General features: G+C 37.5%; 1 protein-coding gene across 2 annotated transcripts; it reads right to left on the reverse strand.

Annotated features, from left to right (window-relative positions):
• Positions 1-8,780: 8,780 nt before the first annotated feature.
• On the reverse strand, positions 8,781-11,424 carry LOC112786830 (uncharacterized). Of its 2 annotated transcripts, XM_072229615.1 has the most exons (4): positions 10,997-11,400; positions 10,679-10,895; positions 9,778-10,425; positions 8,781-9,394 (listed from the first exon to the last, which is right to left on the reverse strand). In XM_072229615.1, the coding sequence occupies exons 1-3, from the start codon at positions 11,090-11,092 to the stop codon at positions 10,364-10,366; spliced, it is 375 nt and encodes a 124-aa protein (XP_072085716.1). In that variant the 5' UTR covers positions 11,093-11,400; the 3' UTR covers positions 8,781-9,394; positions 9,778-10,363. The 2 variants fall into 2 exon arrangements, with proteins under 2 accessions (XP_072085716.1, XP_025685980.1); XM_025830195.2 differs by having other exon boundaries at positions 10,679-11,424.
• Between the last annotated feature and the right edge of the window lie 2,839 nt (positions 11,425-14,263).

Consider the following 14,263-nt stretch of genomic DNA (forward strand, 5'->3'; position numbering starts at 1 on the left):
TAGAAAAATACATGAATCCAGAAGAAGGGTTTAAACAGAGAAAGACAGATACATTAAGGATTTCAAACAGGCATATGCAATTAGGATCAAACAAGGATGCATATGAATAGAGGAATAGGGTTGAAAAAATCAAACTACTTTTCAAAAGGATTAGCAAATAAGAACTTCAAGTTAGGCTATGAAAGAACAAGTGACTTGAACAGAATTCAAGACACATAACTGAATAACCTCGAGAAATAGTTTCTAAAGTTCCCAAAACCCGCGATTCACTTTACCCAAAAACTCGTATATCATCTATGATAATCCATTAGTACTTTCACATACATAATTCACTAGTATTAAGCCGGCCAAACTTAATATCAGGAATTATGCAATGCAAAGCTAATGGCATTAATCAATAGACCGTCTTGTGCATAAATCTCTAATTCTTGTTATCTGAACAAGACCTATTACATGACAAACGCTCAGAGTATGCAATTGAAGCATAGTCGGTCCATTCATCAGGCTCTATAGAAAAGACCGCTCTGATACCATGATGTAACACTCTAACTATCAAAATGTCACGCTTCCGGCCACGACACTCTAATAGCTCGGGTATTACGACGATTCTTGTAATATTTAAATACTAAAATATGAGCCTGTTTAAAACTTTAACAGAATCTTTAATAAACATACATTCATACTTACAATATAAATTACAATACTCACAAAAATTTCATATATATATATATATATATATATATATATATATATATATATATATATATATATATACATATACGTATACATACATATTAATTTACAAATATCTCATATCAAAATCCTATCCCTCTTACAAAACTTGCAAAGCTAAAGGTGAGGGAAATATAAATACTAAAACAATACAGAAATATCGTCTAACAGAAAAGAATTAAGCTCTTTCGAACTTCATCGTCTGTAACCTGAAAAAGAAAAGACCTGTAGGGGAGTGAGAACATCATCCACGAAAGGGTTCTCACTATAGGTTGCAGAATTACTATAATAGGATACGCAAGATAAAATCGTTACAGTGATTAATAACCGCTTTATGTATTTTTTCAAAAAACAAAGGTCTACTATAAAAAGTATCTGAAATCTTTTCTGAAAGAGGAAACGGTTCATTTCTTAAAAATTCAAAAGCCTTTCAAAAGGTTTATCTATGCTGAACCAGAATAGTTCTTCATACTTTTCCAAACCAGAAACATCAACCAGACATGGCTTTTGGCCCACCTCATGATCAACCACGCCTCTAGGCCCAAACAACCCAAACAACAACCAATCACCATAGTCCAACAGAGTCTCAGTCGCAAACACAAATAGGAAAGTTCAAGCACAAACAAACAGTTACTGCAAGTAGAACAATTAGCAGTTAATCACAAGTAATCACAAAGGCAAACCAAGTACAATATGCACACCCACACAATATCACATAGATGCATATGATGAATGCCTGTCCTAGTGGCTGATGATATCATCTGTCGGTTATAAAGCCAACCCGACAAGTCCTGGTAGCTAACCATTGGACTATCCCTCTGTCGTGCATCCCCAACTCGAGTTGCTCACAATCATAATCATAATTCACATCCAACACCCTCACTGGTGTATATTCACGGGGGCGAGCTCATCTAGAACTTTCACAGTGTCTGGCCACACTTACGACATAGGGTCAGCAGAGTATCGAGTCTCAACCTGGATCACGTGGTGGCTAGCCACTGCTTCTACCCAGGGAAACTCGTATCTCAGATAATTGGAAGTGCAACAATCACAATATCAGTAACTCAGCATGTATGCATTTATTCTCAGCCATAAATCAACATTCATCTCAGCCATCCGACTTAAATTCATGATTCATAGTCAGCCATCCGGCTCATAACATATTCCACAATCAGCCATAATTCATTATCATACACAGCCATTCCAGCTCATAACAAAATAGCACTTCCACCATCCAACATCATCAAATCCATAAAATCATTATTCAAGCCATAAATCACTTTTTCTCAATTCACTTCACTTTGAAATCAAAAATCAATTCTTTTCAGCCTTGACTTTAAAGTTCACATTCCTCAAATCATCTCAGACTCATAAGCCACCTTTACTCAAAGTAGGTTCCCTTTTTAAAACAAAGCCACCCTCGGCATCCTCTTTCCAAAACTTCCAAAACCATGACAAATTAAAGATCTCTTTCAAAATATTCAAAATCATCCATCCAACAATGGGATTTTATAACAAAAGTTCCTCGACAGAGTCTCAAGTCTTTAGGGGAGAATAACATAATTCATTTCATCAAATTCGTTTAAAATCTTTAAAACTTTGGATTCCTTATTTGAATAATAGAAGTAGAATCTAAGTCAAACCGAGTCATGTAGTCAATTACTCTGAACACATTTTTAAGACCATTTCTTTTACTTAACCAAAACCAATTCCATTTCCATGATTAAATCTAAAGTGTTTCAAACTGCTCAAAGATTGTTTAGTCTTGAAAACTAAGAATTCAAAGAGTGCTTTAAACTTTTTCCTAAAACATTGTAAAAATTAGACTTATCAATAAACTTTCAAGTTGTTTCAAAGTCATTGAAACTCCTTCGAGTAAAACCTTTTAATCAAATTAAAGAAGAACATAAACTCTTTTTATCTTTAAAACAGCCCTCAGCATAAACCTCTTTCTAATGACTTGCACCCAAAAACATAATATTTTTCTGTAGGAAACAAGGCTAAGTCATAATTCTCTTTTCAATAATTCTTTTCGAAACATAATTTCAGCACTTCCGCAATTACTTCAGGTAAAGATAATAAAAGTCTCAAATTAACAATTCCCCAAGTAAGATAGTAAAGGCCTTAAATCCATAATTCTTCAAATAACATTTCAAACAAAGACTCAGATTCTTTAGAAATTTCGGCAGCACCTCCCTTAAATCTTGGACTCTGCCACCCTTTTCGGGTCCCAACCAAACAAATCCACAATCCTTTTCAACGGTCCAAAATCCAAAACCAGTTCAAAAGCAAGCTAAATCCAACAGTTATGTCATTTTCATATCTCAAGAAAACCGTTTCAAAAATCAAATCATTATCAACCGATTAAACTCAATTCCAAAACTTTAAAGAAACAGTTCAGCAACAATTGATTTATCAAAACCAAACAATAATCTAATCAAAACATATAATCATATTCATCCAAAGTACTGGTGCACGAAATTGTGATCTCAGGCAACGGCGCCAAAAACTCTGTACGCACGTCTTAATAAATTGTTTTTCATTCACAACTTCGATACAATTAACCAGCAAGTGCACTGGGTCGTCCAAGTAATAAACCTTACGTGAGTAAGGGTCGATCCCATGGAGATTGTCGGTTTGAAGCAAGCTATGGTCACCTTGTAAATCTCAGTCAGGCGGATATAAAATAGTTATGGAGTTTTCGAAAATACATAATAAAATAGGGATAGAAATACTTATGTATATCATTGGTGAGAATTTCAGATAAACGTATAGAGATGCCTTCGTTCCTCTGAACCTCTGCTTTTCTGCTGTCTTCATCCAATCAGTCTTACTCCTTTCTATGGCTGGCTTTATGCAAGGACATCACCATTGGCAATGGCTACTTTTGATCCTCTCTGGAAAATGGTCCGATGCGCTGTCACTACATGGCTAATCGTCTGGAGGCATCACCGTTGTCAATGGCTGCATCCCATCCTCTTGTGAAAATGGTCCAAATGCTCTGTCACAGCACGGCTAATCATCTGAGGTTCTCGATCATACTGGAATAGGATTCACCCTCCTTTTGCGTCTGTCACTACGCCCAGCACTCGCGAGTTTGAAGTTCGTCACAGTCATTCAATCCCAGAATCCTACTCGAAATACCACAGATAAGGTTTAGACTTTCCGGATTCTCATGAAGGCCGCTATCAATCTAGCTTATACCACGAAGATTCTGATTAAGAGATCCAAGAGATAATCATTCAATCGAAGGTAAAATGGAAGTGGTTGTCAGGCATGCGTTCATAGGGAATGATGATGATTGTCACGTTCATCACATTCATGTTGAAGTGCGAATGAATATCTTAGAAGCGGAATAAGTTGAGTTGAATAGAAAAACAGTAGTACTTTGCATTAATCTTTGAGGAACAGCAGAGCTCCACACCTTAATCTATGGAGTGTAGAAACTCTACCGTTAAAAATACATAAGTGAAAGGTCCAGGCATGGTCGAATGGCTAGCCCCCAAAACGTGATCACTATGATCAAAAGATGGTTCAAAAGATCATAAGATGTCTAATACAATAGTAAAAGGTCCTATTTATACTAAACTAGCTACTAGGGTTTACAGAAGTAAGTAATTGATGCATAAATCCACTTCCGGAGCCCACTTGGTGTGTGCTTGGGATGAGCTTGAATGTTACACGTGCAGAGGCTCTTTCTGGAGTTGAACGCCAGGTTGTAACGTATTTCTGGCGTTCAACTCTGGTTTGTGACGTATTTCTGGCGTTTAACTCCAGACAGCAGCGTAGAACTGGCGTTCAACGCCATTTTACGTCATCTAAACTCGGCCAAAGTATAGACTATTATATATTGCTGGAAAGCCCTGGATGTCCACTTTCCAACGCAATTGGAAGCGCGCCATTTTGAGTTCTGTAGCTCCAGAAAATCCACTTTGAGTGCAAGGAGGTCAGAATCCAACAGCATCAGCAGTCCTTCTTCAACCTCTGAATCTGATTTTTGCTCAAGTCCCTTAATTTCAGCCAGAAAATACCTGAAATCACAGAAAAACACACAAACTCATAGTAAAGTCTAGAAATGTGAATTTAACATAAAAACTAATGAAAGCATCCCTAAAAGTAACTAGATTCTACTAAAAACATACTAAAAACAATGCCAAAAAGCGTATAAATTATCCGCTCATCAAGTACCCAAACAATACATAAGCCTGGTACAATCACTAAAAGTATATAATTCTCACACCAGTATCCATTTATAACAATTCCAAATATAAAATAGCTCTTTAGAAAAGCCCCTACCTCAATACGCAAAACCATAACCCAAACGCGTCACAGGAACCTTCTATCTCAACCCGAAATCACCGACAACCGCAACCTCAGCTCCAAGCCACTTTCGCAGTAACCATAGCAACTCTAATCGCGACATACAACAACCAAAACTCAATCTTATAGCAATTAACGCCGTAAAACTTCAGCGTATGATAACAGAGCAGCGATTAAAGGACTCTTCAAAACAAAAATGCTTACCATACTCGAGGGAACCAAGTAACGGCAGCACCAGTGGCGGTTCCGACAACACCAACGCCACAGCCGGTGACCAGAACGACGACAACACGCGATAAACTCCTAGCACAACCAGCCTTAGCAACAACTCTCATGGTAATGGAAAACTTAACAGATAAAGAAGCTGAAGCAAGGTTAGAGCTTACTAACACAGAGGACTCCGCGGCTGTTTTCGACGGCAGTGTTTTTCCGGCGACGGCAGAAGTAGCCAGAATAATGACAACGGCATTAACCAAAATAGAGCAGGATCGGAATGAGCGGCAAAACCTTGGAATAGTCCCGGCTAGCTCCATTAGCAGAGGCTTGAACCCTTTTCTGACGGCAGACTATGCTTGACGGTGGCTGGGCAGCGGCTTGAATGACACCCCAAAGCTGGCAGCAGAGGCATTCCCTCTCCCTCAGACCAGATTGGCGGCTGACCATCCTCAAGGGCAATGGAGATGTGATGGCAGCGGCTGGGCTCGTCAATGACGACGGCGGCGAAAGGGGTCGGCGATGACGAAGACGGCACAGACAGTGGCAGCAGCGCGAAGCTCCTGGCGGTGTCTTCCTCCCTCGCACGTCTCTGCTCCGACAGTGGGCTGAATGGCGACGACACGGCTCCACAGGACGATGACGCTCCTCGCGCGGTTCTGGCGGTAGCTTCACGGGTCAGCGGCAACGCGGTTAGGTCGCAGCAGCAGCGTGGTGACGGTGCGAGCAACTCTTCCCTCTCCCTTCCTTCTCTGTTCGACGGTGCCAAGCTTTCCTTCCACAATCCGTGGGTGTGTGCTGCACAGGGAAGAGGGTGAAGAAGAGGCTAGGGCTGCGTAGCGAAGATAGTGAAGATGGGGGGTTGGGGCTGCGCAGCGTGGAGGAATGTTAGATTGGAAGGGGGATGGGTATAGCAAAATAAGGGTTAGGGGTAATATAGTAATTTTAGTAAAATTAGGGTAATAGGGTAATTGAAAACCAAATTTTTAATCCAACAATAATATCTATAAAAATACTATTTAATCATTAATTTACAAATTTATTTTCAAATAGATACTCTAACTCAATAACTGGAGATAATTAAATTAATTTCCTTTAAATCATAAAATAAAATTCAAAATCTAATTATTCAAACTAAAGCAGATAAAACTCTCATTATTTTTCAATCACTAAAGTTTTAAATCAATAATAAGAAAATACTCAATTAATATATAAATTCCTGGAAATTATATTCTCGAGTAAATAAAATAAATCATTAAATAACAATATTTAGTTTCTGAAAATTCGGGGTCTGACATCCTACTCCACTTATAAAAATTTTCATCCTCAAAAATTAAAGTAATACATAAGATAATACATAGTCTTAGTACTTTACTCTTAAATACTTTTTAGAAGAGTAATGAACCTTGGCAATATATATATAAGTATTCAAATACGGAACTACCATAAGAATTAAATATATTTGTAAAGTATGGTGTAAGGCAGAAGATACAAGATAGGCTCGATGCAAAAAGGTTATATAGTTTCAAGTCTCTACAAAAATTTGAAGGAACAAAATAGGGTGCAAATCAAGATAGGCATTCACAAAGCAAAGCGGTAGTTAATGTGGTAAAAGGCTACAAAGCATGCTGGTATTTAAACAGCGGACATAACGTTCGCTCACAGATCGCGTACCCACTTCAGAGCTTCAACTTCCCAACTTCATCAGTCACTTTACAACTCCATACCTGGTCACAAGTCTAACCCCCGCAAACTCTTTCACAAGGAATAAAACCCCCACAACTCCTCATAACGTTGTACACTTACCGCTCCACCTTTTTACGTTCACGAACTGCATTCTAAAAAGACTAACGCTTCGCTTGTTACAAAAAGGAATATCTCAAACCCAAGACAAAGCTCACAGAACTCAAGAGCATGATTAAAAATACTTCCGAATACATTGTTCATAAAAGAATCGAAAACTTGCGAAAAAATCACTTCACGGTCTAAAAGAAAAGTTAAGCAACAACATCCTTCGAGAGAGTAACAAAAGCATAAACGTGGCTTTACTTTAATACAATTTTATGTTGAAGTAGATTATGTAGAGTTTGAAAACAAAATGAACACAGATTTGGCTAAGAGCTAAAATACTTCCTCAAGTATTTTAGAAAGATAGTTAGGTGCACAACTTAACCAAAAGTAATCATAAAACTTGGAAGAAAATCAAATGCTGGTTCAAAAATTCTCAAAGTTCATATTCAAACAAGCGTGTATGAAATTATATTCACAACTCTCATAGTTCTCAATTTTGCATCAACACTAGCCGTCATTTCCTCCAAACACTAAGTGGAGGTGGGGTACTCCTTTGAAAAGACAACAATAGAAACCTTGAATTCCTAACAGTAGTAGAGGAGTGTAGTGCAGCGAAAGAAGGAGAAGAAGATGATGAAGAACGAGAGAGACAAAACAACAGTAGCAATGGTGGGCAGCAACAAGCACTTTCTTAACAACCTAATCCAAGTTAATCTGTTTCCTCTATTTTCACACAATTTGGCCAGAACCAATATGAACAATTCAGAGCATGCTCCCATCATGGCCATTCAAATCAACTGCTTCCATTGCGAAGGAATTGAAATTACACTCTGCGCCTCTCACAAGCTTGGCGACATTTTCACTCTCATCAACTTCGTCAATGACTGGGATGCCATCACCAACCACCACCAAGATCAGAACCACCCATTACCCTCTCCGTCCTTACTGGACACTAGAATGTTCGTTTTTTTCTCAAGGAGACCGATCGGTTTACCAAGAGAAACCCTACTTTGGTCTCCCGAAATTGGTCTACAAGAGGTTCGTGTTCGAAGCTTCCAAAATCGAAGCCCTCAAAGCCACGATTGCACCAATTCATCAGACAAGATTTGAAGCAGTGGCAGCACTAATTTGCAAGTGTACGGCTTTTGCACTAGGGTTATGTCCTAACTCCTCGTTGTTAAGCACAGTTGCGGTGAATCTCCACAAGAGGATGGATCCTCCTGTTCCAAGCAAGACCTTAGGAAACATGATAACTTTCTTCATATTTGGCCATGGTGGTGGTGGTGGTGGTAACGGTGGCAGTGGTGGTGGGGGAGGGTAAGGTACAACAGCACACCATGAATAATTTGGGGATGATGGTAGCAGTGGTGGAGAGAAGGACAATTTGTGATTTTTGAATAATTTTTTAGAGTTTGGATACTTTTGTTATACATAAGGCATCTTCCGTGGTTACAAGTGTCGTTTCTTTTCTACATAAGTGCATTTGTCAGCGTCTGTATCTTTTATGGGTACATATGGTAATTTATTCTTTAACAAATACTAGCTAATTCCCTTTCTTTTTAATACTAAACGTATTGATCTCCTATGTTTTAGCATTCACCTTTGCTAAATACGATCACCATACATCTCACAAACATTGATGACACTTTGAATGATTATGGAAAGGAAAGCACCTACCATTTACATCTTTAGAGGGAGTGGACACCTATCAAGTTCAAACCAGGTGAGCAACAGCATTTCATTTTTGAAAGAGAACATTATAATCAGAAAAGAAATAACCAATAGCTCCATACAACAACAATAAAATCTTATCCCATTAGGTGGGATTTGGATCTTCTAAATTTTGGATTTTACTTTAGACGGTAAAATGTGATCTCTCGCTATTTATTTCATAGGTAGAACCAAAAGAAATATGAGAAAGAAACCATTCAATGGTGAGAGATCACACTTTACTCTCTCAAGTGAAAATCCAAAATTTAGAGGATCTAAATTCCACTAGATGGGATCGATAGAGCAATATCCCAATGAATGAATTCATCATCAATTGCTGCTACAAACCTTTAAATAGAAAACAAACTGAAGTTCACCAAGAAAGTAAACATAAAAATGGTGAACGAGCAAATCAAGTAGTCCTTTGATTAACAACAGCAAACGAATTTCCTATTTAATGGCCAACCTTACTTTATGAATTTAATGAAAAGGGATGAAAGCATTCGTAAAAATGATAGTTTCCCAATCAACACCGATGCCTTGTCAAGGAACCTCATCACCAGATCTGTCACCTCCTCAGTTGTAATATAAGTAGCAACAGGCTTGGGGTTTCAAGAAAGTCAGCAGCCTAAACAACCACAGTCACAGCATTGAGTTGATTTGCAAATTAACATGGAGGATATCAAAAGAGTAGAAAACTTTTGGAGCATGTACACTAACTAGCAAAGGAAATTTGCTCCTCTCGAAGACAAGAATGAAGCAGATGGTCAATCTAACAATGAGAACCACATACATCACGATACACACGCTACAATGGATAAAATTCAGAACTTTCCATAAATCGAGTTCAAAACCTAGGTGGATTCAGATTAACTAATTAAGTGACATATCATAAAACAATCACTAGAATCATGGGTCATCCAAAAGCATACCAAATAAAATTCGTGCTATGTTGCATATAATATGAAGAACAAGAAATAGACGGAACATGACAAGAACAAAGAAACCAACCTCGTACAATTCGGAGAGCATGTCTATGTTATTCTTGAGGAATTCTGTGATCCAACCTCTGAAATGATCCACAACTACAAGTCCCTCCTTGATCCAGCGGGAACCATATATCTTATGGAAATCCCATACCTTATAACAGAAGTAAATGATCAATGAGAGTATAGAGCTATCAATGTTCACAGGGATCTCAGTCCACTAACCACTACACCTAACACAACGTCTTAAAAACACATATTCATCAACGACAACACTCTTATCTATCTTCAAGACCTTTTCGTCTCGGCTTCTTAGGGAGACATAAGCAAACTGTAGACGTTCGTCGCCCCAATATAGAGAAAGGTAGACTTGACTGAAGTCAGGGGACTTCATGAGAGTCTTGAATTTATTATGATGGTCCCTATCCAAATCCCCAATCTGAATGAATCATATTCCAAAGTTTTAACAAGAAACCTTATCCAAGCCTTTAAATAACTTGATGTTATTCAATTCCTCCAGAATGGCTCTGCCACGTTTGTTTTTGCTAGCCATACCACAGAAATAGTGAAATATTTCACTCGACAAATTGTCATTGAGGTGGCCACCATCCTTACGCTTTTGCACCTCTCTTATTGATTCCAGCAAGTTTGGGATCTGAAGATCTTGCGTATCCTAGAGGATCCAAAATAATAATGAAAAAGGGAAATCAAATGTATCAAGATTTAAGAGTTAATAGGGGAAATGATTTCTCATTGAAGGAATAAGCTTATAGCTATAGCCTACACTACATGCTTCCACAGGTTCCTACAATAAGTCTAATTGAAAACGAAATTCTAACCAACTAACTAATTACAGCTAAAACTGTAACCCTTACTAATTATTTCTACCATTAATTAACGACATTTAACAGAATGCAAAATCTGACCTGTTGCAAATTGAATAGAATGTGGCTGTTCCGGTTGAAAAAGGCGGCGGACCAGCCCTCGCAGTGGTGGCACCTGTGTCGACGGCCTCCTGGAAATGGCGTTTCCTCTCCAAGAAGAGGATGACCTGAGAGAGGATATAGCTAGAGACATCAGGCATAGGATCACTCCATCACCGTCAACCACCACCAATCCTTCTTCAATAGCATTAGCGTGGCCCTTCAAAACACCACATTCAGTCTTAGCAACGCTCTGATGAAGCCACAAAGGTTTTAGATCTGTCATACATCTTATTAAAAACTTGTACGAGCTTTGTTTACCACTTTTGTACCAATCGTAGAGAGAGAAGCAGAGATTCTTGAATTCGTTATCCTTCGCAAGAGTGTGAAAATGATCTTTCGCAAGCTGATAATCATTATAGCGCAAAAGATACTTGTCCTTGATAAGAGAGAGCTCAGAAATGTTTGGTTCCCTAGGTTTATGAGAGAAAATGAGCCAATCACTAAAAGGCTTGACAAGCATTCTTGCTATAGAGTCTCAATTGCTTCAAGCGCAAAAATTCGCTAATTAGTTCTTCCCGTAATACAATTCCAATGTTGCTTACATCACAGAAAAAGTTGAACAACATGGTCTCCCTGGATTGAAACGACAACATAGCCGCATCATAATTGTCCATCAATATGATAAAGTGCAGAAGGAAGAGGAAAAGCCAGCAGACAAGCACACATGATTGACCGCTATAGAACTGAATTAAACTTAGGTCCGTTTGGAAACTCCAAAAAGCTATCTTTTTTGTAGTTTTTGACTTATAAAAAGTTACATTAATAGTGTTTGGTATAATTTTTTAGATAAATTTTTAATTTTTCAAAAAGTTATTTAAGAGCTTTTGAAGAAGTTAAACAATGTGACTTCTCCTATTTTCAAAAGCTATTTTATCACTCCTATTTAATGCACAACTTTAAAACAATGATTTCTATAATAACTTTCCAAACACAAAATAACTTATTTAAAAATTATTATTAATAAAAGTCCTTATATTTTAAGCTCCTTTTTCAAAAGAACTTATTTAAGAAGTTTAGCCAAACTGGCCCTTACTGCTTCTTCACATAGAAAGAAACCAAAAGTTTGCAATGTTGTGTCTCTTTGGTTTCTCATTGGCCGGTTTACGAGGTTTCTTAATCTTGCGAGGTTCAAATTCAAACCGATTTAAATTAAACCGTTTGGATTCTATTTTATGCAAACCGCTTGATCGGATAAGATTTTGGATCTATTTCTCATATCCAATCCAATCCAATTCAAACCGCAATGCTATAATGTTATTTTTTTATTATCATATTTATAATTTTACTTATAACATATTCAATTTGTTATACATCTTTATATTATTCGTGTATTGTTATTATTTAATAAATATTTTATATTCAAAATATAATTTATATATTTTAACTAACTTATAATTTTATTTCTATTGTTATGTTATCGTTGGTTTTTTAAGATATTGTTAAAATTATTGTTTATTATTTAAAATTTAATGTTAAGACTTGTTATATATATATATATAATTTAAAAAATCGCAAATCCAATCCAATCCATACCGCTTGAAATTGAATAAGATTGGATCGAATTTTTTTTATAAAAAATCATCCAATCCAAATCACACCGCAAGTAAAATTAATGTTCAAATCGAATAAATTTTTTACTCAAAACCGATCCAAATCCTACTACAAATATCTTAATCTATATGGAAAAGGGACCACCAGCGAAAATCACACTAATCCCCCGAGTTTGCTGTTACTCAAATTTCTGGCAAGCACAACGCTAACATGACCACCGTATTTTGGTGACCTGGCAAACCACCCCCCAAACCTAATCCCTCCCTCCCAACTCAGACTCCCCCTCCATCTCCCTCCCCATCGTAGCCCTCTCCCTACCCAACGCAACCCCTTCCCCCTCTCTCCCCATCGCAACCTCCTTTTCCTCTCCTTCCCCACCGCAGCTCCCCAACGTACACTCTCCCTTCCTTTCCTTCTCCATCGCAAGCGGAGAACAGTGTCGTTTCCATCATCCACCCCGTTCACACAACAGCATCGTTTCACTGCCACTACCACAATGCCTTTTATTCCCCCGCCTCTCTACTACCGTCACTCAAATCTTCCCCCTTCTTGAGATTCAGAGGTCTTCTTCTTCTTCTTCTTCTTCTTCTTCTTCTTCCCCCTTCTCTGTTTGTTTGAACTCAAACTGTGCATCATAACAGGACAAAGACGGAACATGTTCATCCAAATGCAACCTATACCGTATCTTTCGTCTCTGATGTTCTATGCTGGGAAGCCTGTCATGGAAGTTGGAAGCGCCGACTTCCCAAACGCGCGGCTATGAATTCGCCTCTCGCTAAATCAATCTTTGGAATTGATGGTATTCATGTTTGTCCTCTAGTTCAATTTGATTTTGTAGCTGACATTTTGGTGAATGCGCGTTTGCGATTGGATTGCAGGGATTACTAGGGTTTTTTTCGGGTCTGATTTTGTTACTGTGATGAAATCTGATGATTTTTCTTGAGAGTTGTTGAAGCCTGAGATATTTGCGGCCATTATGGATTTCTATTCCTCTGGTTAACCGTTGTTTTAGGGGAGGGAAAGGGAAGGGGGAAGTGTGTTGGGGAGGGAGAGAAAATGGGGGTTGCGATGGGGAGGGAAGGGGAGGAGGTTGCATTGGGTAGGGGGATGGTTGCATGGGGAGGGAGATGGAGGGGGAGTCTGCGTTGGGGAGGGAGGGATTAGAATTGGAAGTAGTTTATCAGGTCACCAAAATATGGTGGCCATATCAGTATTGTGCTTGTCAGAGATTTGCTCCGACGAGTTCGGGGATACGCTTGTCAAATATTAAAATCTTTTAGCGACCATTTTGTCAATAACAAAAGTCAGGTACTATTTTGTCAGTGCCAAAATTTTTAGAATACTGATTTAATGTTTACCTCTATTTTTTTAATATTTAGAATACTGCATTTTAATTCGGTGACTGACCGACACTGTATTTTGATGTGTTTTTAGGACGCTATAAAATATAGATTATGTTAAGCATTTTCAATTTGACTAATCTATATGGTTAAATGTTATGCCAATATACTATCATAACCGTATCTTGCTTCTTTATTTTTCCTTTATTAACTATATCATAAGCATTAACTACTTAGTTGTTATGAGTATTTTATGTGTTGATTATCATATTATTATATTAGTATTTATATGTTTTACACTTTTAAGTTTTAACCAATATCTCTTTTTTTGTCGTTATGTGTATATTATTATTTTTAAAAAGTCTTTGACAGCCAAAATATAATTGTCTAAAAGACAATGCCTTACGCTCTAATATAAAGTAAATTGTGTTTATTCTAAATTTCTAAGCTTTTTATTCTTTTTTCATTGATTAACTTAACAAGTAACTGAATTTTTTGATAAGTATATAGTACAAATTATGCATGATCAATTATTGAGCATCATTTTTCGACATGTTGATGAAGTTATTAAGGACATGACTGTTACCAACATTTTAAAAAGAAGAGAAAGCCAAATCGTATATTCAAGAAACAA

This window comes from Arachis hypogaea, chromosome 20 (assembly GCF_003086295.3).
Source record: "Arachis hypogaea cultivar Tifrunner chromosome 20, arahy.Tifrunner.gnm2.J5K5, whole genome shotgun sequence".
Taxonomy (NCBI): Eukaryota; Viridiplantae; Streptophyta; class Magnoliopsida; order Fabales; family Fabaceae; genus Arachis; species Arachis hypogaea.